This window comes from Amphiprion ocellaris, chromosome 24 (genome assembly GCF_022539595.1).
Source record: "Amphiprion ocellaris isolate individual 3 ecotype Okinawa chromosome 24, ASM2253959v1, whole genome shotgun sequence".
Taxonomy (NCBI): Eukaryota; Metazoa; Chordata; class Actinopteri; family Pomacentridae; genus Amphiprion; species Amphiprion ocellaris.
Genome location: NC_072789.1, coordinates 15,859,029 through 15,882,443, shown reverse-complemented (window position 1 = coordinate 15,882,443; position 23,415 = coordinate 15,859,029). Strand labels below are relative to the sequence as shown.

Here is a 23,415-nt window from a genome sequence, read left to right as displayed (position 1 = left end):
CCGACTTCCTGTTGTGTTTAGAGCGTGGTCATGATTGACTTTTTCGTGTGTCCTGATGTGCTGAATAAGCACACAAAATTTTGTAGCTGTAGATGAAACACTCTGCCCGTTGGCCTAATGACTACATTTTCCAACTTTGTAGGGGGCGCTATGGAGCCATTTTGCCACACACATGTGCAACTCCCCTAAAATATCAAATTTTTCGCCAGTCCTGATGAGCATGCCAAGTTTGACGCATTTTGGGGTATGATAAGGCCGCCAAAAAGGCAATTCATTTGCCAGGAGAAAAAAGAAAAATAATAAACCCTAGGGTTTCAATAGGGTCTTCGCACCATTCGGTGCTCGGACCCTAATAAACCCTAGGGTTTCAATAGGGTCTTCGCACCATTCGGTGCTCGGACCCTAATAATAATAATTAAAGCTGCAAGCAGCGTTGGACGGGTCCTCGCATCCGTGCTGGTCGGCGAATCCACGCACGTCCGCCAGGTGGCGCTGCGACCGAGAGTGCATGTCGGCCTACGGATGCGATGAGGGCCGGACTCTGATCACACGTGTAAAATTTCAGGCAGATTGGAGCATGTTCAAGCTAGTTATAGAGCTTTTCCTGTCCATCCACCAGGTGGCGCTGTGACCGAGAGTGTATGTCGGCCTACGGATGTGATCAGGGTCGGACTCTGATCACACATACAAAATTTCAGGCAGATCGGACCATGTACAGGCTAGTTATAGAGCATTTCCTGTCCATCCAACAGGCGGCGCTATGGCTGTGGCTGTATTTCAGCATGTGAATGTCATCAGGGCAGGACTCTGATCATACATGTAAAGTTTGAAGCAGATTGGAGCATGTTTAGGGCAGTTACACAGCAGTTGATGTTTGATGGCGAAGCATCAAAATTCAGGAGGCCGCCATGGCAACGCCCTCAGACTTTTGCGGAGCATTTTGATAACTTTGGATCAACCATGCCTGGAGTACATCCTGGCCGAATTTCAGCTCTCTCGGTGTTACCCTGTTTGACTTTATAGCTTTTGAAAATGTCTAAAAATGACCCAAAATCGTCAAAACATATGACATATAATTCAAAATGGCCGACTTCCTGTTGGGTTTTGGGCATGGGTGTCAATTACATTTTTGTGTGTCTTGACGAGTTACATATGCCTACCAAGTTTCATAATTCTAGGTGACACGTACTGCCCGTAGTAACTGTTTGAAATTTTCCAGGTGGGCGCTAATGAGCCATTTTGCAACAGTCATGTGCAATTTGTGTAAAATATCAAATATTGCAGCAGTACAGATATGTGTGGTAATTTTGGCGAGCATTTGAGCATTTTTAACCTGTCAAAAAGTATTTTGTCTGTCACAGCAACATTGCGTTGCCATGGCAACAGTGTTTCATGAATCGTCAAAATCTTCACACTGTGGCATCGTCAAGGCGTGACCACTGAGCTGACCAATTTTCAAGATGATTTGACAAAGTTTCAGGCAATGGTAGGTGCAAATGTAATGACAATTTCTTCCTGTTGCCAATAGGTGGCGCTATGAGTATTTTTAAATTCATGAATGTGGATGTGTTCAGAACCGGACTGGTGTCCATCACATCAAGTTTGGTCCGGATTGCATCATTTCCAGCTGAGATATTAATAATTCAATTTTCATGGCGAGAAATCGAAATTCGCCGCGCCGCCACAGACACGCTCCTTGACGACGAGTCACCATTTTCTCTGGGAATCATCATCAATGTGTTCAGGCTTATGTCACCAAATTTGAAGTGAATATGATCAACCTGCTAAGAATAGTACATCAAAGTGTAAAAAAAAGTCTATTTCCTGCTACCACAAGGTGGCGCTATGACTGTGAATGTATATATCCACATGGATGTCATCAGGGCTGGACCCTGATCACACATGTAAAATTTCAGGCAGATTGGAGCATGTACAGCTGAGTTAGACACCACTTCCTGTTTCATGGCGAAGGATCAATATTTCTGGGGGTCGCCATGGCCACGCCCTTTGACTTTTGCACAGCATTTTGATAACTTTTCATCTGGCAGCAGTGTTGCATATACTGGCCAAATTTGATGTCTCTCGGACTTATTCCCGATGAGTTATTAATCTTAAAAAATTTACAGCCAATTCAAGATGGCCGACTTCCTGTTGGGTTTAGGGCGTGGCCATGATTGACTTTTTTGTGTGTCCTGATGTGCTGCACATCCCCAACAAATACTGTAGCTGTAGATGAAACACTCTGCCAGTTGGCCTAATGACCACTTTTTGCAACTTTGTAGGGGGCGCTATGGAGCCATTTTGCCACACACATGCGCAACTCCCATAAAATATCAAATTTTTCGCCAGTCCTCATGAACATGCCTAGTTTCACGCGTTTTGGGGTATGATAAGGCAGCCAAAAAGGCAATTCAAAAGACGGGAGAAAAATCTAAAACTAATAAACCCTAGGGTTTCAATAGGGTCTTCGCACCATTCGGTGCTCGGACCCTAATAATAAATAATTCCTTGCATTCCAATAGGGTCTTCGCACCGTTCGGTGCTCGGACCCTAATAAATAATTCCTTGCATTCCAATAGGGTCTTCGCACCATTCGGTGCTCGGACCCTAATAATAATAATTCCTTGCATTCCAATAGGGTCTTCGCACCATTCGGTGCTCGGACCCTAATAAATAATTCCTTGCATTCCAATAGGGTCTTCGCACCGTTGGTGCTCGGACCCTAATAAATAAAATATTTCAACAGCAAAATAAATAAAAAAGCATCCAGAAACTTATCTGTTTTATCCAACACATTACAGAACAAAACAAGTAACATTATAACAGCTATTCTCTTACCTGTTTGACGAAAAAAAATCACGAGCTGGTGTGCTCGACAGCCACGTTCAGACTGATAAGGGAGGCTAACTGTGAGTGCTAGCCTAGCATTTAGCTTTACACCCATCCTTGTGATGTGGACGCTCAGACAGGTGATCTGTTTCCTGGAACCAGTCAGGACTCCACCTATGAGGAAGCAGCAGGCAGAGTTTCACAATAAGAGCACATTTTACAGGCTGATTCCCACTCATTTCATGTGACGGATTATTTCAACATTCAACCTTTTTCATTTCACTCAACATCCAACACAACTTCTACAAACCCTGTGGTTCATGAAAGCAGAAACTCCCATCAGGCTGTAAATCCCTGACAGTTAACATTCCCTAGAATGGAATCACTGATACACTTCTGAACTACATCCCTAAACTGAACTACATCAGTTTAGGGACGTTTCTCCTCAAACTTCATACACATTCACAGATTTTAGCCGCTAATGGACAACTTTTTAGTCCCATGAAGGAGCGAAAACGGAGCAGTGGACCCACATTTCTGCTGCTGGAACTAAACTAACGGCAGCTACAAACAGGGTCAGGTCTACTAACTTTTCTAGTCATTTTATTCTGATTTGTCACAAAGTTTAAGTCATTTTGGACAAAATTTAAGAATTGTTTGACATATTTTAACTAGTTTTAACTTATTTTGAGCTATTTTAAACAAATCTTGAATGATTTTGAGTAATTTTCGTTGAATTTCAAACTCATTCCAGATCACATTCAGACAGTTTAAAGTCATTTTGGAAAAAAATTTGAGTTATTTTGGAACTTTTTAATTCACTTTGGAGTAGTTTTGAGTTATTTTGGACCAACTCTGGACTCATCTGACCACAGAGTCTTCTTCCACTTCCTGGCTGTCCAGTTCTTGTGTTCTTGGTCCAACAACACCGGGCTAACCTCTGTCTCTCATTGGTCAGGGGCTTCTTGACAGCATTGTACGACCTTCAGCCATGATCTAAAAGTCTGGTGGAACACTGGACACCAGTTTGGTTTGACCACTGCTGCTGAAGTTCCTGTCATGTCATTGGCTGGTTTTCCATGTGGATCAGGATGAGGTCGTTTCTTGCTGAAGAAACTCTTGGACCTCCAGATGTTGGTTTGTTTTCCAGCTGTTGGTTGGTGTAACCCAGGCCATGTAGGGCTCCACTTCCTGTGCTACTCTTATTTTCCCGGGCCAAGTTCCTTTTACATGGCCCGGTCCCATACGCCACTTCCTGTCTGTCACTGCTCTGCATTCAGCCCTGTCACAGCACCACGCTGTATCTGGCGTTTGTTTGACTCTCCAAAACTGCTCCGAACTCCGACTAAAAGTAGCAATTGGGCTAAAACAGCTCCACGAAACTCTTCATCCTCTCATCTACCTCTCTGGCGATCGGTGAGTGCGTGCGTCGCATAGTTTACGCTAAATGATTTATCAATACAATACGTTGCACTGACTTAAACCCTAACAATTGCAGATACATCTCCCCGTATCCCAGCCCATCCTCATATTAAACCCCCCGTGTTCGCACTACTCAGCGGTGAGTCCTCGATTCTTGCGGTTGTGTGAATTACGTTTGTTAGTACCGCAAATCTTAATGCTGCTCTGCAGCTAGGTTAATGCTAATATAGCATGTAGCTTCAGCCGGCTAGCGCGGCTATTTTTGTGGATATTCTTTTAATCTCAGCCTTATTTGTTAATCTACTCCGGCCGAATCGTAGGCAACATTGTAGATACATTAAAGCGGTGCCTCACTTTCTATTAGTTTAGACTTTTAGGTCACTTTTTGTTAGTTTTGAACCCGGGTGCCCCCGCAGCCATCTTTGTTTTGAATGGATGCGGATGCATTCACATGAATGAGATATAGACCTGTTGCGCAACAATATTCCCAAATACTTGAAATGAAGTAATTGTATATTTAATACAATTTAACACAAGGCTCGAGGCCTAATTGAACTTAAAGTGCACTTTTATACCTCCGACTTTTATACCTTCGACCTTTATACATTTGACTATTATACATTTGACTTTACAACTTTGAAATTAATTCACATCTAGATATTAAACTTCTAATGAAGCGTCATAATAGATCAATGGATGTAATTTCTATTCAAATTGAATAGAGTAATTAAATGCTGTGCATTATAGCATTTCAATGGTTTTGGTTATTTAAAACTGTATTTATTTTGGTTATTTATTTTGTAATTTACTTTTACTGATTTATTGTCTTGGTTTATTTTATTGCTGTACTAATTGGGATTTTTTCTTCTGACTCCTGTTTTAGGTCAGGTTTTTTTTTAGGTTTTTTTTTGTTTTTTTTCCCCCTTCCTTCTGGAATTAATTCTCTTTGATGGCGAGCTATCCCGTCCCCTACCTCCTGCTGTGGTAGGACACCTTTTGTTGTTTCAACGAACCTGGATCAAGGATTATTTTGTTTATGGACACTGAACTGAAAAAAAGACTTTGAATCCCGAACCTCTCAAAAAGAGGCTTTGAATTGAACTTTGAGCTGTAATTCCCGACCTGGTGATCTTTTGTTTGGTTTTGAACTTTCGAACTGTATTGGTTTTTGTTTATTAATTAATATACATAATATAATATTAATACCATAACTAATATTATACTATATTAATTGATTGTAATTGATTATACCTGTTTATTATCTATATATTTATATTATACATACCCTATACTATTTCACCCTTACTATTGTTATTATTACTCTGGTTATTATACAATACCTTTTATTTATACGCAAATCAAATTGCAAATTTTGGAAAAAATATATCTTTGAAACTTGAATCAACCGTGTCTGTCCATTACTCATACCCTTTGGCTCCAGCAGACGAACCTGGTCTGATCATTATTATAACATCTACTTGCAGTCAGTTCCCTAGCCCCTAGGGCGTTACATTGGTCTGTATTTCTGCAGAGTGAATCCAACTGCTGAAGGACTGCAATCTGCACTTCCTGTTCATGTGGTTACAGCTGCACTTCCTGTCTGAGAATCTGTGTCTTCACTCATGTTTCCTGTGTTAGGTTCTCTGTTTTAGTTGTTTTTATCTCTGAAGAACTTTCTAATGCGCTGCTTTATAAAGACACGAAGTACGGCAACAGAAATTGTGTCTTTAAATAAAAAGCAGGAACTTCATTAGTGGATCACTGGAACCAAAATGAGCCAAAATCAACATTTGTGATGTATTTTTATGGAACCAATCAGTTTTCAGGTTTTGTCTTTTTAGGATGCGTTTCGTATTCTGACTGTTACTGAACTAAAAGAAATTACACTTGAAGACCTCAGAGGGATTCTTAATGCAGTATTTCGCAAATGCATGGGGAGTCCCAAAACTTTTTCCCACCACTGTTTGGTCCACACAGTGTTCTTGTTCTACGTGTGTTGTTGAAAAATCAAATGTTCAAAGCATTTCCATCCTACAACTGTTGCACTTAAGTTCTGCTGATAAGAACAACTCATGTTTAGAACTGGCTGACAAATGCAAATGATATTTACTGATAAAACACATTGATTTCAGCATCAGTTTGATAACTCCTGCTGGTTGGGAACACCCCAACATGTTTGAAGATTTGGTTTTGGGAAAAAAGATTTATTTAATGTTTTAATTGTGCCACAGCAATGTTCTTTTTGATCTAAAATACGACGAATGATTCAATCAGTTTTATGTTCTATAGATATATAAAAGATAAAAACAGTTTAAAGTGTCTTTTACTCACATTCAGACGGAGAAAAGAAGCTGCAACATGAAGACGGTAAAAGCAGAACTAACTTGATGAACAGGAAGTGGCATCACTGTTGTCAGGAGAACGAAGCAGGAAACCCGATGGATCAGTTTGTGGTGAGTTAAAGCGTAATTCTGTGAAAATGTGTGTTTGGGAACATTTTCCATTTCTTTCTAATTCTATAAATATGAACCTTTTAGGACAATATCTAGAAGGAAGAATAAAGAAGAATCAATCCCAGAACTGATGACTCCATTTCAACACTAAATGTCCTGAGAAGCTGTTTTCCAGGAACTACAGTCAGAGAGGGAATCTACACTCTACATGTCACCTGAGGAATCCAAAACCTTCTCTGGCTTCATTTTCTTCTTTGTCTGCTGCTGTGGACTTTAATCCACTCCTCATTTCAATGTGGAAGCTCAATAGTTTAGTGTTCTGCTCTCCTTTAGTCTGTTCTTGGATTTTATCACACTTTCTGAATTTTTCTGGGTCTTTGCTTTAAACCACTTCCCGTCGTTTTTCCACATTCATGAAAATGTTCTTTAGATGAGATGAATCCAATGAAACTTTGAAGAATTTCACACATTCTTTCTCATTTCATTGCTTCATTCATATATTTGACTCTCATAATTACACACAGTTTGGTAAATGTCACACTTTGAGCCTCTAGACCCAAAACATCACTTTGTATATTCTGTTTTTAAGGATCATTTAATGTCCTTACAACTGTGAACCTGCTACACTAATTCACTTTCATGCTATTTTAATGTGAAATATTGAACGTTTTCCTCCATTTATCTGATATCTTCTAGATGAAATCAGCCAACAGTGTCTAAAATCACTGATTGTAGCTGCTTCACTGTTTACTTGTGTTTTCTCTCCATATCTTCAGAATAATTCCTCCTCTGAGTCTTCAGGCTGTTTCCAGTCAAGCAGCAGCAGCGTCCTCTGCAGGTTGGACAGATAAAAGCTTCCAGCATCTACCTGCTATTCCCAGGTTCTCCCATCCAGGAACTAGCCAGGCCCCACCCTGCTGACTTCTAGCAAACATTCCAGGAACAAAAAGGGATGTGAGCAGTTTTCTGAGAGTCCCATGTTGAGCAGCAGTGGAGGCTGCATGTGAGGAAGTGGAGGTGGATCAGCTGATGCTGCTTTGTTGGCTTTAGATTCAAATCCAGGATCAGGTGAGCTCAATCACTCCATGAAGCAACTGGCAGATAGTTTGAAAGCATCAAATGTGACAAGAATCCCAGAAGAGCTGAATCATTTCTGCTGCTTTAGAAGCCAAATCCAAAGTGATGCAGGTTTGTTCTGTGTCATCTCTGCACTCCTTCATGTTGGAGTTGAGATCAAATGAGAATGAAAAAGCTGCACGTTTTCATGTGAGGCTGAAACAGACGCTGCTGATGCTGCTTTTAAAGTGAGGTTGGCTCCATGAACTAGTTGAAGATTCTCTCTGAGGGACTTTTAGTTGTTGAGATGTTTGCTGCTGCTGCGTCATTTTAAAAGCAGATGATCCATGTAGAGCACATCTTTAGTCCCAGCATCATGAGGACCATTACAAGAAGGAAACATGGATTCATGTGGAACATTTACAACAAGAACACTAACACTGTCAAACATTTGAGGGAGAAAAGAACCCAGTGACTCTTTCTGCACTCAACTTGATCTGACAAGAAAACAAGCAGAAAAGATAGAAATAGAAACGGCAGAGGAAATCTCTGAGAGAGGCTTGTGTAAAAGGCTGTAAAAAGCAGCTTTATATCCTAAAGAATCCTCAAATCGGCTCATTTCCAGTCTGATGAGGTCAAGACTGTGGAGCTTTAATTTGAAGGGACTGAACAGGAAAACAGTGTGACTTTTGACTTCTTTCAAAGCTGTTTCACTGGAATCATGTTTTAATATGAGTCATTTTAAATACAGACATGTGAAATGAAAGAAAATACTCATTAAATCAATACTGAGCGTGTAATGTTGAATGAATTCATCCATCATCTAGTGTTTTATCTAATAATAATATATAATAATATAAAATACAACTGTATTTATTAAATCCAGACATTTAAAATGGAAATAAACACATTTTTAATCAATTAAACCTTTAATTAATTTAACTAAGAAAACCATCCTTTAATGTCTTCCCTTAAAATGAGCAACATATTTTAAAATATAGCTGCAAAGTAAAGGTTTCACACTAAAGATGAATCACTGATGAACATTTAATGGCATTAACTCAATTATTATGAGGAAACAGAAATCCATTTCTAATATTTCTATCAAATATGTTTATGTCTATAAAATATACTGGATATGAATAAAAATGTCTGCATAGTGAAATATATGAAGTCCATCTGCATTTATACATCATATTGATGTTTAAATAACAGGAACTGCAGCCAACGTTCAGTCAAGTTAGTGGAATAACGGATAAACAACATTTCCAGTGTTCAGCAGCATGGAGATATGAGATCCCAGAATCAGCCATCAGGGTGAGACTGGCAGAATAACAGCTAAATGAGGAAACACACTGTGATATGATAACCTGAGATTTATAACCAAGTTATGCTATAACCCAATGAATGTGATTAAGCCAACTTCAATACTTATTTTTATAATCTTGGTTTAAAAGTAACTAAATCAAAAGAGTAACTCACTGAAGGGTGATGGATGTGGTTCTTATTTTTATAATCTTTGTTGAAAGGCAACTGAATCACAAGCGTATCTCACTGAAAGCTGATGTTTTTGATTACTATCTGAAACTGATGCTTTATAAAAATGAAATGCTTTTAAGGATTTTGACATTTTAAGGGATTTAATTTCCATAAGAAACTGGGGTATAAGAAGTCAAGAGCTAAAGTGAACTAGGGTTAAATGTTCACTGTAAATGTTATTCAACTCAGGATAGACTTTGGGGATTTTTGTAAGTCTGTGCACATTGTTCAAAAGATTGCACAATGTGATGTCAGTGATAGATGCTGACATCAGCTTCTCCATTTCCTGATCAGAGACCTGCTCTGAGTTGCAGTTAGGAGAGACTGGGTGGACTGGCTAGACCAGGGGTGGGCAATTAATTTTCATATGGGGCCACATGAGAAACTTTGACAGTTGTTAAGGGCCGGACCAGTACACTTACAGCTCTGCTCAATATACACCTCAATAAAAACAGTAAATGAAACATTACAATGGTACAATGAAAATGTGGAACACAGAGCACAACTATTTAATTAAAGATTTAGTTTTTTCATTTAAACTACGATTGCTGCCTATTGAGATATTTTTGATGGTGTGACTTCCTTCAGTGTGGGCATGTAGGTGAGAATGTTGCCCTCCAACTGGCTTGAGAGAAACTTCACCTTTCTCATAAAAGCGGTCACCAGGCTGTACATTTCATGTGCAAAGAGGCCGTTGCCTTGCAGCTTGGTATTTAGTTCATTCATTAGTGCAGTCACATCAACAGCAAAAGCAAGGTCTGCCATCCACAGTCTGCATCTGAGAGCTCGGTGATGTCCCTGCCTTTCTTCTCACAAAACTCTTGAATCTCTGCTCTCAGATCCCAAACTCGTTTAAGCACCTTGCCCAGGCTGAGCCATCTGACAGCTGTCTGGTAACCAAGGTCACCATGTTAACTATCATCTCCTCCAAAAAGACAAAAAACTGTCTGTAATTCAATGCTCTTACCTTGATGAAGTTAACTACTTTAGCTACAACATCAGTCACGTGGTTGATTTTTAGCACTGACTTGCACAGCACCTCCTGATGTATAATACAATGCAAAAATATCAGTTTCTGTTCTGGGTTTATTTCAGTCACTTTATCTTGCATCCGTTTCAAAAGTCCAACATTTTTCCCTGTCAAATTTGGACAGCCATCAGCTGCTCTCCACCCGCCTCGTTACGGTTCGCCTCCAAAGGGCCACATTAACGGACGCTCCTTTTTTTTTCCTCCGGACATATAAACGCTGCAGAGTCCACCAGACTTTCTTTGACAAACTCTCCGTCAGAGAATGGCTTACTGACATCCCTTTATGTGTGAGCTTTGGTAAAACAAAGTCATTGCTGCTTTAGCAGTTTAGCTAGCAAACCTTCAGATATCCTCCCCGCTCTGCATCAGTCAAATGTTTGTACTTCTCCGCATGTTTGGTCTCGTAATGTCGATTCAGATTATAATCCTTGAGCACCGCGATCTGTTCACCACAAACTAGACACACAGCTTTTTACCTCTGACTTCAGTGAAGAAATACTTGGAAGTCCATGCCTTGTTAAAAACTCTGCATTCGGAATCAATCTTTCTTTTTTTGCCATTAGCTGACTTCTTCCCGGGCTGAAGCTGACCAACAATCCAATCAGCGCATAAACCTTATGCTAAGTACTGAAAGCACACGCTAAAAACGTTAATTTAGCAGATCTTTCAAAATAAAAGCAGTGCAGACGTACTGCTTGCATGTATTGTGATGATATATATTTGCATTGACTTTTAATATGTTCCAATGACCTCATACGGGCCAGTCAGGGTCATCCGGCGGGCCGGATGTGGCCCGGGGACCGTACGATGCCCAGGTCTGGGCTAGACAGTCCAAAACAAATAGTTTTAGTTCCTCAAACATGGAGAGGTCTTATGATCGATGAGGTGGAAGAGTGCGCGAGTTGGGAGGAGGGAAAGCATGAGGTCATTGCTCATGTTAATTAAGAACAGAGGTGGGTAGAGTAGCCAAAAACTGTACTCAAGTAAGAGTAACATTACTTCAAAATAATATCACTCAAGTAGAAGGAAAAAGTAGTCATCCAAAAAATTACTCGAGTAAGAAAGTATTTGGTGAAAAGACTACTCAAGTACTGAGTAACTGTTTGATTGTAATGTCCCATTTATTTTTAGAAATGATGTGATCAGACAAAAATGTAAAATAATGTGCAAATTCTGGTATTTCCAAATGATAAAATAAAAAATAGTAAAAATAAATAACATCTTTACAAAATGACAAGTTAAGGCACAAGAAACATGAATTTCCAAATCTCAGTTTTTCACAATATAAAGCGTTTGAAATAAATACCTGTAGTAAGGGAACGGTTTTATGTTTGAACAGTGACAAGACACTAGATGCTGTATCAGTATGTAACAGTATGGCAGAGTAAAACTACTCTCAGAAGTACATTTTTTTTCAAAACATTATGCAAGTAAATGTAACAGAGTAAATGTAACTTGTTACTACCCACCTCTGATTAAAAATGCTGTCACCGCATATGTAAAACCTGAAGAGAGTTCAGTGTGGAATTAAATACACCTGTTGAAGAAGCAAGGTGGGAGTTGTTGCATGGTAGAAACATGGAACAAATCAGTCAACAGGTCTGATTAGAGAGGATTTTTACCACACAACTTTGGAGGGGTGATTTAACATGATCTGGAAGGAAATAATTGTTCCACTGGAATAATGGACTAAAGGACTGTTCTTTCTGCACTCTTTGAGGATTACAGAGGTCTGTGATCTATAAATAATACTGATTGAAGGAACATTACTGAACTCTCATTTCAGTGAGGAACAACACCAGAGTGGATTATAAAGTTTTTACTGGCCCAAACGACAAAAAAGGATACAAGCAGATCTATATCTGGACTGAACCTCCTCTGCTTCCCCCTGAACCTGGTGTGCCTCAGCTGAGGCCGGGGAGTGGAGCCCCCTGAGGACAGAGCATCACCCCCAAACCCCCATCAGAGGCTCATCGGTCTTCAGGTGAGCAGCAGACTGCTCTCCTCCTCCAAATTACTTATTCTGGGTGATTATTTTTCTTATCTAAAAGCATAGTTCCATTACATGAGTCGCGTTAATCAACTGGAAGAAAATTAATGTTTGTTTAAAATCAGTCTCATTGAGTTTTGTGATTTATGAGCTAATGCTGCGCCCCTGCTGAAATATTATAATAAACATTTATCCTGCAATTAAAGTCAACGGATTAGAAATTCAATTTATCCCTTTTACAGTGATTAATTATATATATTTTTCTCTGATGGTAAAATGTCAGGTTAATGTGTGCATTACAACTAAAAAGGTTCTGAAAGGTTTTCTTAAATCTTTGGGGCTGTGTGGCCTTATTTAAACTTATCCCTGGGGTCATTCATATCCAACATCTAAACTTTAACCTAGCAATTTACCAAGTGCCAAATCCGTTTAGAGGAAAGCTGCCGTTAACAGACGTGACTGCTAGATTCATTGAACCACTCAAAAGGCTACTCAGTTAAATGAATTATCAGAGGAAGCAGGATAGACGTCTGGATGAAGGCAGTGAGCAGCTAGAGGTGAATTTCCTCCCAGCCAGCTTCATTTTTCCTCAGATCCCACCTGGGTTAGACTCCTCTGATCTGCAGGAACCTGACCCGTTAGATGGAGAGCTGCTCCAGTGATTCTCTGACCATTAATTATCATTAATTTAGGAGATAACTGTCACAGGATGAGACACACGACGTCATGACTGACGAACATTCAAACCTCAGTTTGAATGATTTGTTCAGAAAAACCATCTAAACTCTGTGATTGTTGCTTCTTAAATGTGAATATTTTCTGGTTTCTATCCTCCTCTGTGAACGTCTTTTTCTCACTATGTAACACACTGAGTTTCATTGTTGTTTATAGAAAAGAACAGGGATTCTAAAATGTTCAATGTTGTATTTATGTTTACAAATTATGTGTTATTTTATTTTCTATGGTGTAAGTTTATCTTGGTATGTGTTGTTAAACATGTTATGTATATAAATATTTATATTGCACTTCATTTGGGAAGACTGGTGTAGTTTTGTGAAGTGGCCAGCAGGGGGATCGAGCGGTCTGGGTGAAGAGTGGAGGAGAGAAAAAGAAGAAGAAGGAAGCGGAGAGCGGACGTGGGAGACAGCAGAACAAAAGTTAGAGAGAAATGCAAAGCCGACAGTGGTAAGCTTTGTGGTAAAAGTAACAGTTACATGGTGGAGAAGACCTTTGTCCGACTGTCCACCCGACGTCGGTTCGTCAGTTTTCCCGTCCGTGTGGTTTAAACTGTGTCGTCGAAGTGACGCACGGAACGCCGTGGCTAGCTGGTAGCCTTACTAGCACAGCAAGGACATCCTGGCTACACGTGTGAGCCGCCTTTTGGGTTTTTTCTCTTGAGCAACGAGAGGAGTCAAGCGCAGGAGGACGGACATTGGTGAGGAGCTTTTTACCTGCTGTTGTCTGCTGAGAAGAGCGAAGGACCGGAGTCATTCGGGACTGGTTGTGAGGAGTCGAGGACCGGAGTCTACCCCTGGAATCAGGCCTGAACTGTGTTTTTATTTATTTTGCCGGCTTTAGTTTAATTTGATGATGATAAAGGGCCCCTATTTGTATGTTAATGTGATGTATTGGTTGATTTTCATTTTTTTATTATAAATTTCCACCAAAATCAGTTCTATATAAAAGTTTACTATTTTAGTTTATTTGGTATTGCGGTCTTTACTTTTAGTTTAGAAAGGGGATATAAAACAACATCTTGGTGATCAAGGACCCAGGGCCTTGCTCTTGTATGGTAAAAAAGGAGCAAGTGCTACATAAAATGGAGGCACCGCTGGGATCTAGTTCCTAAAATTTCTGTTTTTTGTTATTGTTGCTGTAATCAAGATAGTCATAATCCCCTTTAACTGAATAACTGTTTGAAAAGTGTATGGTTATTACCCAGAGTAATTAAGTTTGAACTGTGTTTAGTTCATGTGAATGTGTGATTTGTGATATTTTGGTTTAGTTTTATTGTTATTAAGGGAAAATTTGTGTAAGATGGAAAGCCACACTGTGCTAGTTGGTGAAATGAAGAACTGGTGCAGGGGTGAAGGGCTCCAAGAGGACCATGCACTAATGGTGATTGTTCCAGAGACAACCGAAATAACAGCTATTGAAGAAGCTTTAGGAGCTATTAAGGTTTTGGGTCGTGTGCGTGTAAGAGGAAGGATGTTCAGTGCTAAGCTAGGAGGGATGATGGTGTTGTGTGAGAGCAAAGAGAAAATTAATGCTGACAGTGTTCCACCCGAGGTACATCCTGGGGAAGGGCAAGAAGCATGGCCTATAGTCATCATTAGTGAAAGGGCAGTTACAGATGATGATTTTAGTGTTAAGGTAACCTCTTTATTGCAAGCTGAGGGAAAGACAGTAGAAGATGTGCAGGCTCTCTTTCCTGGTCAAAGCCCAGCTCCTTCATCCACCGAAGCTATTCTACGTGCTGTGGGCGATTTGCTAGACAAAGCAGCTAAACCAGCCGCTGAGAGTGGAAGCTATCGTCGTCTTCGCATCTTTTCTGGCACGTTACCAACCCCTGCCGGTGAAGAATCTTTTGATCATTGGTCGGAGCAAGCAAACTTGATGGTGGCCGAAAGTGATTGTCCTGAAAAAGAAAAGAGGAGAAGGATTATGGAAAGTGTTAAAGGCCCAGCAATGGAGATTCTCAAAGCAGTCAGATTATCTGATCCTGATGTCAGCCCAGAGCGTTGCATAGAAGCTCTCGAAAGTGCGTTTGGGACTGCTGAATCTGGAGATGATCTGTATTTCTCTTTTCGCCTTATGCAGCAACAATCAGGAGAAAAGTTGTCGGACTTCTTGAGGAGACTGGAACGTTCTTTGACCAAGGTAGTCCAGAGAGGTGGATTGCCGGCTTCTCAAATGGATCGAGCCCGTGTGGAGCAGCTTCTCCGTGGTGCTGTGACATCTGATCTAATGTTAATCCGACTGAGACTAAGAGAGAGAAAAACCAGTCCTCCAAATTTCTTGGAACTGTTAAGTGAGATTCGCAGTGAAGAAGAGTATGAAGCTTCTCGTGCCAAGTTGAATCCATCAGTTCATTCCATTCATGTAAAACAGGACGTTGAGGGAAAACAAGCTGAGATTCAAACTTTAAAGGCTGATATTAAAGAAATAAAGTCAATGTTTGCAGCCCTGGCGACTAGGCCTCAACTTACAGAACCAGAAAGAAATATTAAAGCACCTGCAGAGATATGGCACGCACCTGAGAAGGAAGCCGAATCTGAAGTTGCGGCACTGAAAAAACAAGTGAAAAGACTGCAACAAAAACTCAACAACAAAAGGACTAACATAGACACTCCAGCTGCTGTCATGGCAGTTGCGACATCGCGTCCGGATCAAAATACTTCAAGAAGGTTCCGCAATGACCCTGATGAGCACTTTTGTTACAAGTGTGGCGAACCTGGACATATTGCTGGACAATGCAGAAACCCTGAAAACCCAAACAAAGTCATCCGGAAGCTAATTCAGTCTCTTAAAAAAGCCAAAGATGCCTGCCAGCCCACTACAGATGAGCTAGCAGCCAAGAATGTTGTCTGTAATGCCAAGAGAAGTGCCGTAGATTTACTGAGACCCAAAAATATCCCCCCTGGCTTAATAGGGCCCCCATCCATTGAGCCAGTGAGAGTTAATGGACATCCATGTGATGCTCTGTTAGACAGTGGGTCCCAGGTGACCATTATCTTTGAGCAGTGGTATAGCAAGAACCTGTCAGATGTTCCTATCTACCCAGTAGAGGGCTTGGATATTTGGGGTTTAAGTGAGTCTGAGTGCACCTACCCTTACAGAGGTTATGTTGTTGTTGAGATGGAGTTTCCAAAGAAGGTGGTGGGTACCCCAGCAATCATTGCAGTGTTAGCTCTGATCTGCCCCACTCCAAGAGGTCCAGATCAAACACCCATTATTGTTGGGACCAATGCTAAGGCAAGCCTCCCCCAACGTTTAGCCAAACTATCTGAGGAGATATCTGGGGAAGACACTGCCACTACACTTAGCGTACAGGGTGTTGTTACTGCTGAGAAGTCAGAATCCAGTAATTTGGATATTGAGGAGGAAGATCAGGAGGTAGGACAGGTGAAGTGGTTAGGGCCTGGTTCCCTCTCGCTACCCCCAGGGGTTAGTCATCTTGTTGATGCTAGTGTTGAGTTCAGTCAGCCAGTAGGCAAAGAAATCCTGATGCTAGATGTTTCCCCAACTGACCCCCTTCCAGCAGGTGTGCTGCTGCAGCCCATGGTTGTGCCGCGCTATGCACTGGACTCCAGCAAAGTAACTCTCCTGTTACAGAATGAGTCTTTGAAAGAGGTGCTCATTCCAGTTGGGACCATTCTAGGTCATCTGTTCTTGACAGACATTGTAACAAACGTTCCCAAATCAGACCAATCAACAGATAAGTTTGATGCCAGCCAGATTGACTTTGGTGACTCGCCAATACCAGAGAGCTGGAAAAACAGACTCAGAGACAAGTTAGCACGGAGATCCGATGTCTTCTCTCTCGATGAGTGGGATGTGGGATTAGCTAAGGATGTTGAGCACAGCATAAGACTTGCAGATGACCGACCCTTCCGAGAACGATCTCGACGTCTTGCCCCAGCTGACATTGACGATGTCAGACGTCACCTCCAAGAGCTTCTAGCTGCTGGCATCATCAAGGAGTCGAGAAGCCCCTATGCATCACCAATTGTGATCGCTAGGAAAAAGAATGGGAAAGTGCGTATGTGCATCGATTATCGCACCCTCAATCGACGCACCATTCCGGATCAATACACCACTCCTCGGATCGACGATGCTCTGGACTGCCTGTCCGGAAGTCGCTGGTTCACCGTACTAGATTTAAGGAGTGGTTACTATCAGATCCCGATGAAAGAACAAGACAAAGAGAAGACTGCTTTCATCTGCCCACTGGGGTTTTACCAATTCGAGAGAATGCCACAAGGCATCACCGGGGCCCCAGCAACCTTTCAACGGTTAATGGAAAAAGCTGTGGGTGACATGAACCTCCTCCAGGTGTTGGTCTACTTGGATGATCTGATCGTCTTTGGGAGGACATTGGAGGAACACGAGGAGAGACTATTGAAGGTCCTGGACAGACTGCGTGAAGTTGGACTCAAGATTTCCATTGACAAATGTCAGTTTTGTCAACCAAGTGTTAAATATGTCGGACACATAGTCTCAGCAGAAGGTGTAGCAACCGATCCTGCCAAGATCGAGGCTGTCACCACGTGGCCACAGCCCACAGACCTTAAGTCCTTGAGGTCGTTTCTTGGATTCTGCGGTTACTACCGTAGATTCATAGCCAACTACTCCTCCATTGTCAGACCCCTCACAGATCTAACTAAAGGCTATGCTCCAACACAGCGTGGCAAGAAATCTGCTAAAGAACAGAAAACCTACCTCAAAGAGACTGAGCCATTTGGTGAGAGGTGGGACCAAGAGTGCATCGACGCGTTCCACAAAATCATCTATTGCCTCACCCATGCTCCAGTGCTGGCATTTGCTGATCCTAACAAGCCATATGTCCTACATGTTGATGCCTGTCTGTCCGGGTTAGGCGCTGTCCTTTACCAGGAATACCCTGAGGGATTGAAGCCTGTAGCTTTCGCTAGTAGAAAGTTAACAGTGTCAGAGAAGAACTACCCCATTCACCAATTGGAGTTCCTGTCTCTGAAATGGGCAGTCGTGGATAAATTTCATGACTACTTATACGGAGCCAGATTCACTGTACGGACTGACAACAATCCACTCACGTATGTGCTTACCACAGCGAAACTCAATGCCACTGGACATCGCTGGCTGGCCTCTTTGTCCACGTATAACTTTGACATTCTGTACAGACCAGGTCGACACAATGTTGATGCAGATCTGTTGTCAAGACAAGAGACAGAGGAATGGGAGACCATACCTCTGGCAGGTGTTCAGTCTATCTGTAAACGTGCTGTGTTGCAGAACTCAAACACTACATCACCTACATATGTAGAACAGCTAGGAGCTACTCCTGAGAGTATCCCAGATATCTTTGCTTTTCCCACTCGCTTAGATGTGTGTTCTTTAGGTCAGCTCACCCGCTCAGAAATTGTAGATGCTCAAGCTAGTGATGCAGTGATAGGACCAGCAATCCAGGCATTGAGGCAGGGCCGTTGGTCCCAGGAAGTTGCAGCTAGGCCAGAGTTAGCAGTAATTAAGAAAGAGATGGGGAAGCTAGCAATGAAGGATGGGTTGCTCCATCGTCTCAGCAAGAAGCAATCAGGCGAAGAGGTCGCACAGCTAGTTCTTCCTGAGGTGTTTAGGAGCACTGTGTTGAAATCCATGCATGATGATTTTGGACACTTAGGTCTAGAACGAACTCTTGACCTGATCAGAGCCAGGGTCTATTGGCCCAAAATGGCAGTAGACATAGAACAGTACATAAAGAACTGTGGAGAGTGCATCACACGTAAAACTCCAGGTCAGAGAGCCTCTCCTTTACACCAGATAGTGAGCAGTGGACCAATGGATTTGGTCTGTATAGACTTTCTTTCAGTAGAACCAGACTCAAAAGGTGTGGCTAATGTGTTAGTGATAACAGATCATTTTACGCGTTATGCCCAAGCCTTTCCAGCTAGGAACCAAAAAGCTCACACGGTAGCTAAGATCCTAGTGGAGAAGTTTTTCGTTCATTATGGTCTGCCAGCAAGAATCCACTCCGATCAAGGGAGGGATTTTGAAAGTCGTCTGATCCGAGAGATGCTGAAGATGATGGGAATACGGAAATCACGTACAACCCCGTATCACCCTCAAGGTGACCCACAACCAGAGCGGTTTAATCGAACCCTTCTCTCTATGCTAGGCACCCTCAGTCAAGAGAAGAGGAAGCAATGGAGCCAGCACATCCCATACTTGGTGCACGCTTACAATAGTACCAAGTGTGACGCAACCGGATTCTCACCGTATTTTCTGATGTTCGGCAGGGAAGCCAGGCTTCCAGTAGATCTTTGTTTTGGTACATCACCTGATGGAAGCAATGTGGGCCATCACCTTAGGTATGTGGCTAAACTGAGAGAAGACCTGAAAAAAGCCTTCCAACTTGCTTCTGCTGCAGCTGACAAGACACATCTGAGAAACAAAAGGTCCCATGATAAAAGAGTCGTTCCTTGGACACTGGAACCAGGTGACAGAGTGTTACTAAAAAACCTTGGCCTCAAAGGGAAGCACAAACTTCAGAGCCGTTGGAGCGCTGTCCCATATGAAGTGGTGGAGAAACTACCAAATCTACCAGTGTACCGAATCCGACCGGAGAGTGGAAATGGTTGCTTAAAAACATTCCACAGAGATCATCTCCTTCCCATTGGACAGCTGGTGAGGATGCCAAAGGTGGAGGATGAGAACAAGTTGCTTCAAAAACCTAAGACAAGAGCAGACACACAGAAAAAACAAAGGAAAGTGTTGCAGCCTTCCATCCATGAACAGGAAGACACGGACTTGTCAAGCGATTCTTCAGTTGACTGTCGTGTTCAAAGACCCCACCGAACATACAAAACTTACCTGGATAGATTCCTACAGAAGAGAGCCAGAAGAGATGGTCTTGATTCTAATGATGAGGAGCCTGCACCTGTCAGGGAGGAGTATGTAGAGGAGGAAAGAGACAGTCAGGGAGAGGATGAGGACCAAGAACAGGGTTCAGATGCTGGGGAGGAAACGGGTCCTGAATCAGAGACAGCCAGTGAAGGAGAACCAGTTAGTGGTCTAGATGTAAGGGATATTTCAGAGCCACAAGTTAGGCCAAAAAGACGAGTGAAGCCAGTAGTTAGACTCACTTACGATGAGCCGGGTAAGGCTAGAGATCAACCTATTACTATAGTACATAGGGGTATTGTAATCAGAATAGGCAAATAGGTTTGTCTGACCACAGCTGATGTTCCTTAAAATGAAACACAGGGTTTAAAGTGAATGAGGGCATCCACACATTTAGAAGGGGGAGGATGTAACACACTGAGTTTCATTGTTGTTTATAGAAAAGAACAGGGATTCTAAAATGTTCAATGTTGTATTTATGTTTACAAATTATGTGTTATTTTATTTTCTATGGTGTAAGTTTATCTTGGTATGTGTTGTTAAACATGTTATGTATATAAATATTTATATTGCACTTCATTTGGGAAGACTGGTGTAGTTTTGTGAAGTGACCAGCAGGGGGATCGAGCGGTCTGGGTGAAGAGTGGAGGAGAGAAAAAGAAGAAGAAGGAAGCGGAGAGCGGACGTGGGAGACAGCAGAACAAAAGTTAGAGAGAAATGCAAAGCCGACAGTGGTAAGCTTTGTGGTAAAAGTAACAGTTACATGGTGGAGAAGACCTCTGTCCGACTGTCCACCCGACGTCGGTTCGTCAGTTTTCCCGTCCGTGTGGTTTAAACTGTGTCGTCGAAGTGACGCACGGAACGCCGTGGCTAGCTGGTAGCCTTACTAGCACAGCAAGGACATCCTGGCTACACGTGTGAGCCGCCTTTTGGGTTTTTTCTCTTGAGCAACGAGAGGAGTCAAGCGCAGGAGGACGGACATTGGTGAGGAGCTTTTTACCTGCTGTTGTCTGCTGAGAAGAGCGAAGGACCGGAGTCATTCGGGACTGGTTGTGAGGAGTCGAGGACCGGAGTCTACCCCTGGAATCAGGCCTGAACTTTGTTTTTATTTATTTTGCCGGCTTTAGTTTAATTTGAGGCTGATAAAGGGCCCTATGTGTATGTTAATGTGATGTATTGGTTGATTTTCATTTTATTTTATTAAATTTCCACCAAAATCAGTTCTATATAAAAGTTTACTATTTTAGTTATTTGAGTATTGCGTCTTTACTTTTAGTTTAGAAAGGGGATATAAAACAACATCTTGGTGATCAAGGACCCAGGGCCTTGCTCTTGTATGGTAAAAAAGGAGCAAGTGCTACAACTATCTTGTGTCTTGAAAGTTTACCCAGAATGCACTTTTTAAAGTTTTCTCCCATCAAATACCATCAGTATGTCACCTCTGTGCTTCAAAGTCAGGACGATGCATCCACTGCAGTAGTAGTAGTAGGAGTAGTTAGTTAGGAAAGATCCAACTAGAAGGTTCTTTAAGGGAAAGACAGCAGCTCAAATTTAACTCCACCTCATTCAACACAAAACAAACCAAACTACCGACCAGATCGACACCATCAGAGTCTCATATTATTCTCAATATTTACACCATAAAACTCAGTTAACATGGATGCAGCCACAGCACTGAACACTGAAAACCAGCAGAACATGAAAACAGTCAAATTACTTCAGGTTTTGCAAAATACTGTCCAATAAAAAGGCGTATTTATAGGAATAAGAAAAACTCATTTGACGTCTGATCGAAGCACATCTACTGCAGATGAGTTGAGAAAAATACATTAAACACAATAAAACATTTTCACTTCAAAATCACTTTAATATAATTATTTTCTATCTGATTATTTAATTAAAATGTAATCATTTTCCAGACTCAAGCACAATAAATGTTTTCCCAAATAGTGTCAACAAATCTGGAGCAATGGATGGATTTATTTGTCCTCATGGTTGAATGAGAAACTATATAATTCTAATCCTTTTTTGATGTTTCTTTTTCTTACTGTCTTTTCTGTCTTTATTTGAAAAACAGCCTTTTTAAGTCATTATTTCTGATGTAATGGGACGTATAAATAGGAACCCCAAACTCAGTCGAAGTCACAATAACACATGAAAAGAAACGACTTGATGAGTAGATTTTTATTGAAATCATCAAAATTGCAAAAGTTAGAAAAACACGATCACTATAAGAAGAGAACAACAAAGAGAGAGAGAGTTGATGACTGCAGCAGAAAAAAATGTTTTCATTTAGAAGCACTGAAATAATGTTGAAACACTGCATCAAGCTGCTAAATACTGTTACTGAAATACGTCAAATAAAGAAGAGATCATCAGAGTTGAACCAGTGAGATGTTCCCAGTGGGTGAGGTCAGGACTGGGAACACTGGTCTCGCCTCAGTGTCTCTGAGAGTGGAGTCTGGGAGCCCCGGGTGGCCTCACAGCTCCCAGAGCCCACCTTCCTCCACTGGTCTGCAGGGATCCTCAGGGTGCTGCTCCAGCTGTAGAGGCCGTCCTCCTGCAGCACCTTTCGATGAAACTAACTCTGAGGGACCGTTTGAAGATTTCAGGAAAGTGTTGCTGCTCAGAGATCCATCTAGCTGGAAGTCTCTCTCATCCAACTAACAAGTCAGGACTCTCTGGATTAAATCTGGGAAAAGTCATGTTGTTGATGGACCATTAGATGGCAGCAGAGACTCAGACACAAATCTCTGTCCCTGCAACTGATCAATAATAAAACTGATACATTATCAACCAATCAACCAATATTACAAATATTTATGGTAATTTTGAGTCATATTTTTGTCATTTTATTCATATTTTTGGTAGTTTTATTTCATATTTTGGTCATTTTATTCATATTTTTGATAGTTTTATCTCATATTTTGGTCATTTTATACATATTTGTGGTAGTTTTGAGTCATATTTTGGTCATTTTGTACATATTTGTGGCAGTATCTTCACCAGATGGTTCCATGGAAGAACTCAGTCAATGATCAGAACAGCTGATATGTGTCCGTCTCTGTTTGTGGTCCCATCGCTCATGAAAAGCTCAAAGGTTAACTTGATGTTTTATTGTCGTTTCACACAATAAATCCTGTAAATAATGAATAATTAACTGTCAGGTTTCAACCATGTGACTGTTCCTTCATAGATTTTCACTGTTTTGATAAATTGCAGTAAAATCAAAGGAAAAAAATATTAATTTACATGTTTTTATTTACCATTCTTTGTCTCCTTTTGCCACGTCCGGGGTAACAGGCTCCAGATAGGGGCAGTACTCTACCCCTCCCTTCCTGACATGAATCAGCAGGTGCAGATGGGGCAGGAGGCTGCAGGTGGCAGTGGTTCAGCCAATCCACTCCTCAGACCATAAAAGCAGACCTCAGTCTTCACTCCATGCTGGACTGTGAACATAGCAACAGTTAGTTCTGCTCCTGGTTCAGTTCAGCTCC

The 23,415-nt window shown here is 41.5% G+C and overlaps 2 protein-coding genes and 1 pseudogene across 6 annotated transcripts in view; 2 read left to right on the top strand and 1 right to left on the bottom strand.

Annotated features, from left to right (window-relative positions):
- The window catches only part of LOC111585573 (NLR family CARD domain-containing protein 3-like), a 63,488-nt pseudogene extending 60,493 nt beyond the window's left edge, over positions 1-2,995 (bottom strand).
- Positions 2,996-4,068: 1,073 nt separating this feature from the next.
- The window catches only part of LOC111571817 (NACHT, LRR and PYD domains-containing protein 3-like), a 45,032-nt gene continuing 25,685 nt past the window's right edge, over positions 4,069-23,415 (top strand). For 2 of the 5 annotated variants that reach the window (XM_055008670.1, XM_055008667.1), the window contains exons 1-5: positions 4,069-4,245; positions 4,328-4,390; positions 5,135-5,235; positions 6,589-6,704; positions 6,789-7,772. The gene's annotated coding sequence lies outside the window, so the exon portion shown is untranslated. Of the gene's footprint in view, positions 4,246-4,327; positions 4,391-5,134; positions 5,236-6,588; positions 6,705-6,788; positions 7,773-21,299; positions 23,385-23,415 lie in introns of those variants that run through there. The other 3 variants (XM_055008668.1, XM_055008669.1, XM_055008671.1) reach the window with 3 other exon arrangements.
- LOC118471094 (uncharacterized) lies at positions 14,041-21,164 on the top strand. The gene has a single exon (XM_035953522.2). The coding sequence runs from the start codon at positions 14,357-14,359 to the stop codon at positions 20,237-20,239; it is 5,883 nt and encodes a 1,960-aa protein (XP_035809415.2). The 5' UTR covers positions 14,041-14,356; the 3' UTR covers positions 20,240-21,164.

Excerpts from the sequence above, each read along its gene's own strand:
- LOC118471094 (XM_035953522.2), top strand. The coding sequence starts at position 14,357 with ATGGAAAGCCACACTGTGCTAGTTGGTGAAATGAAGAACTGGTGCAGG.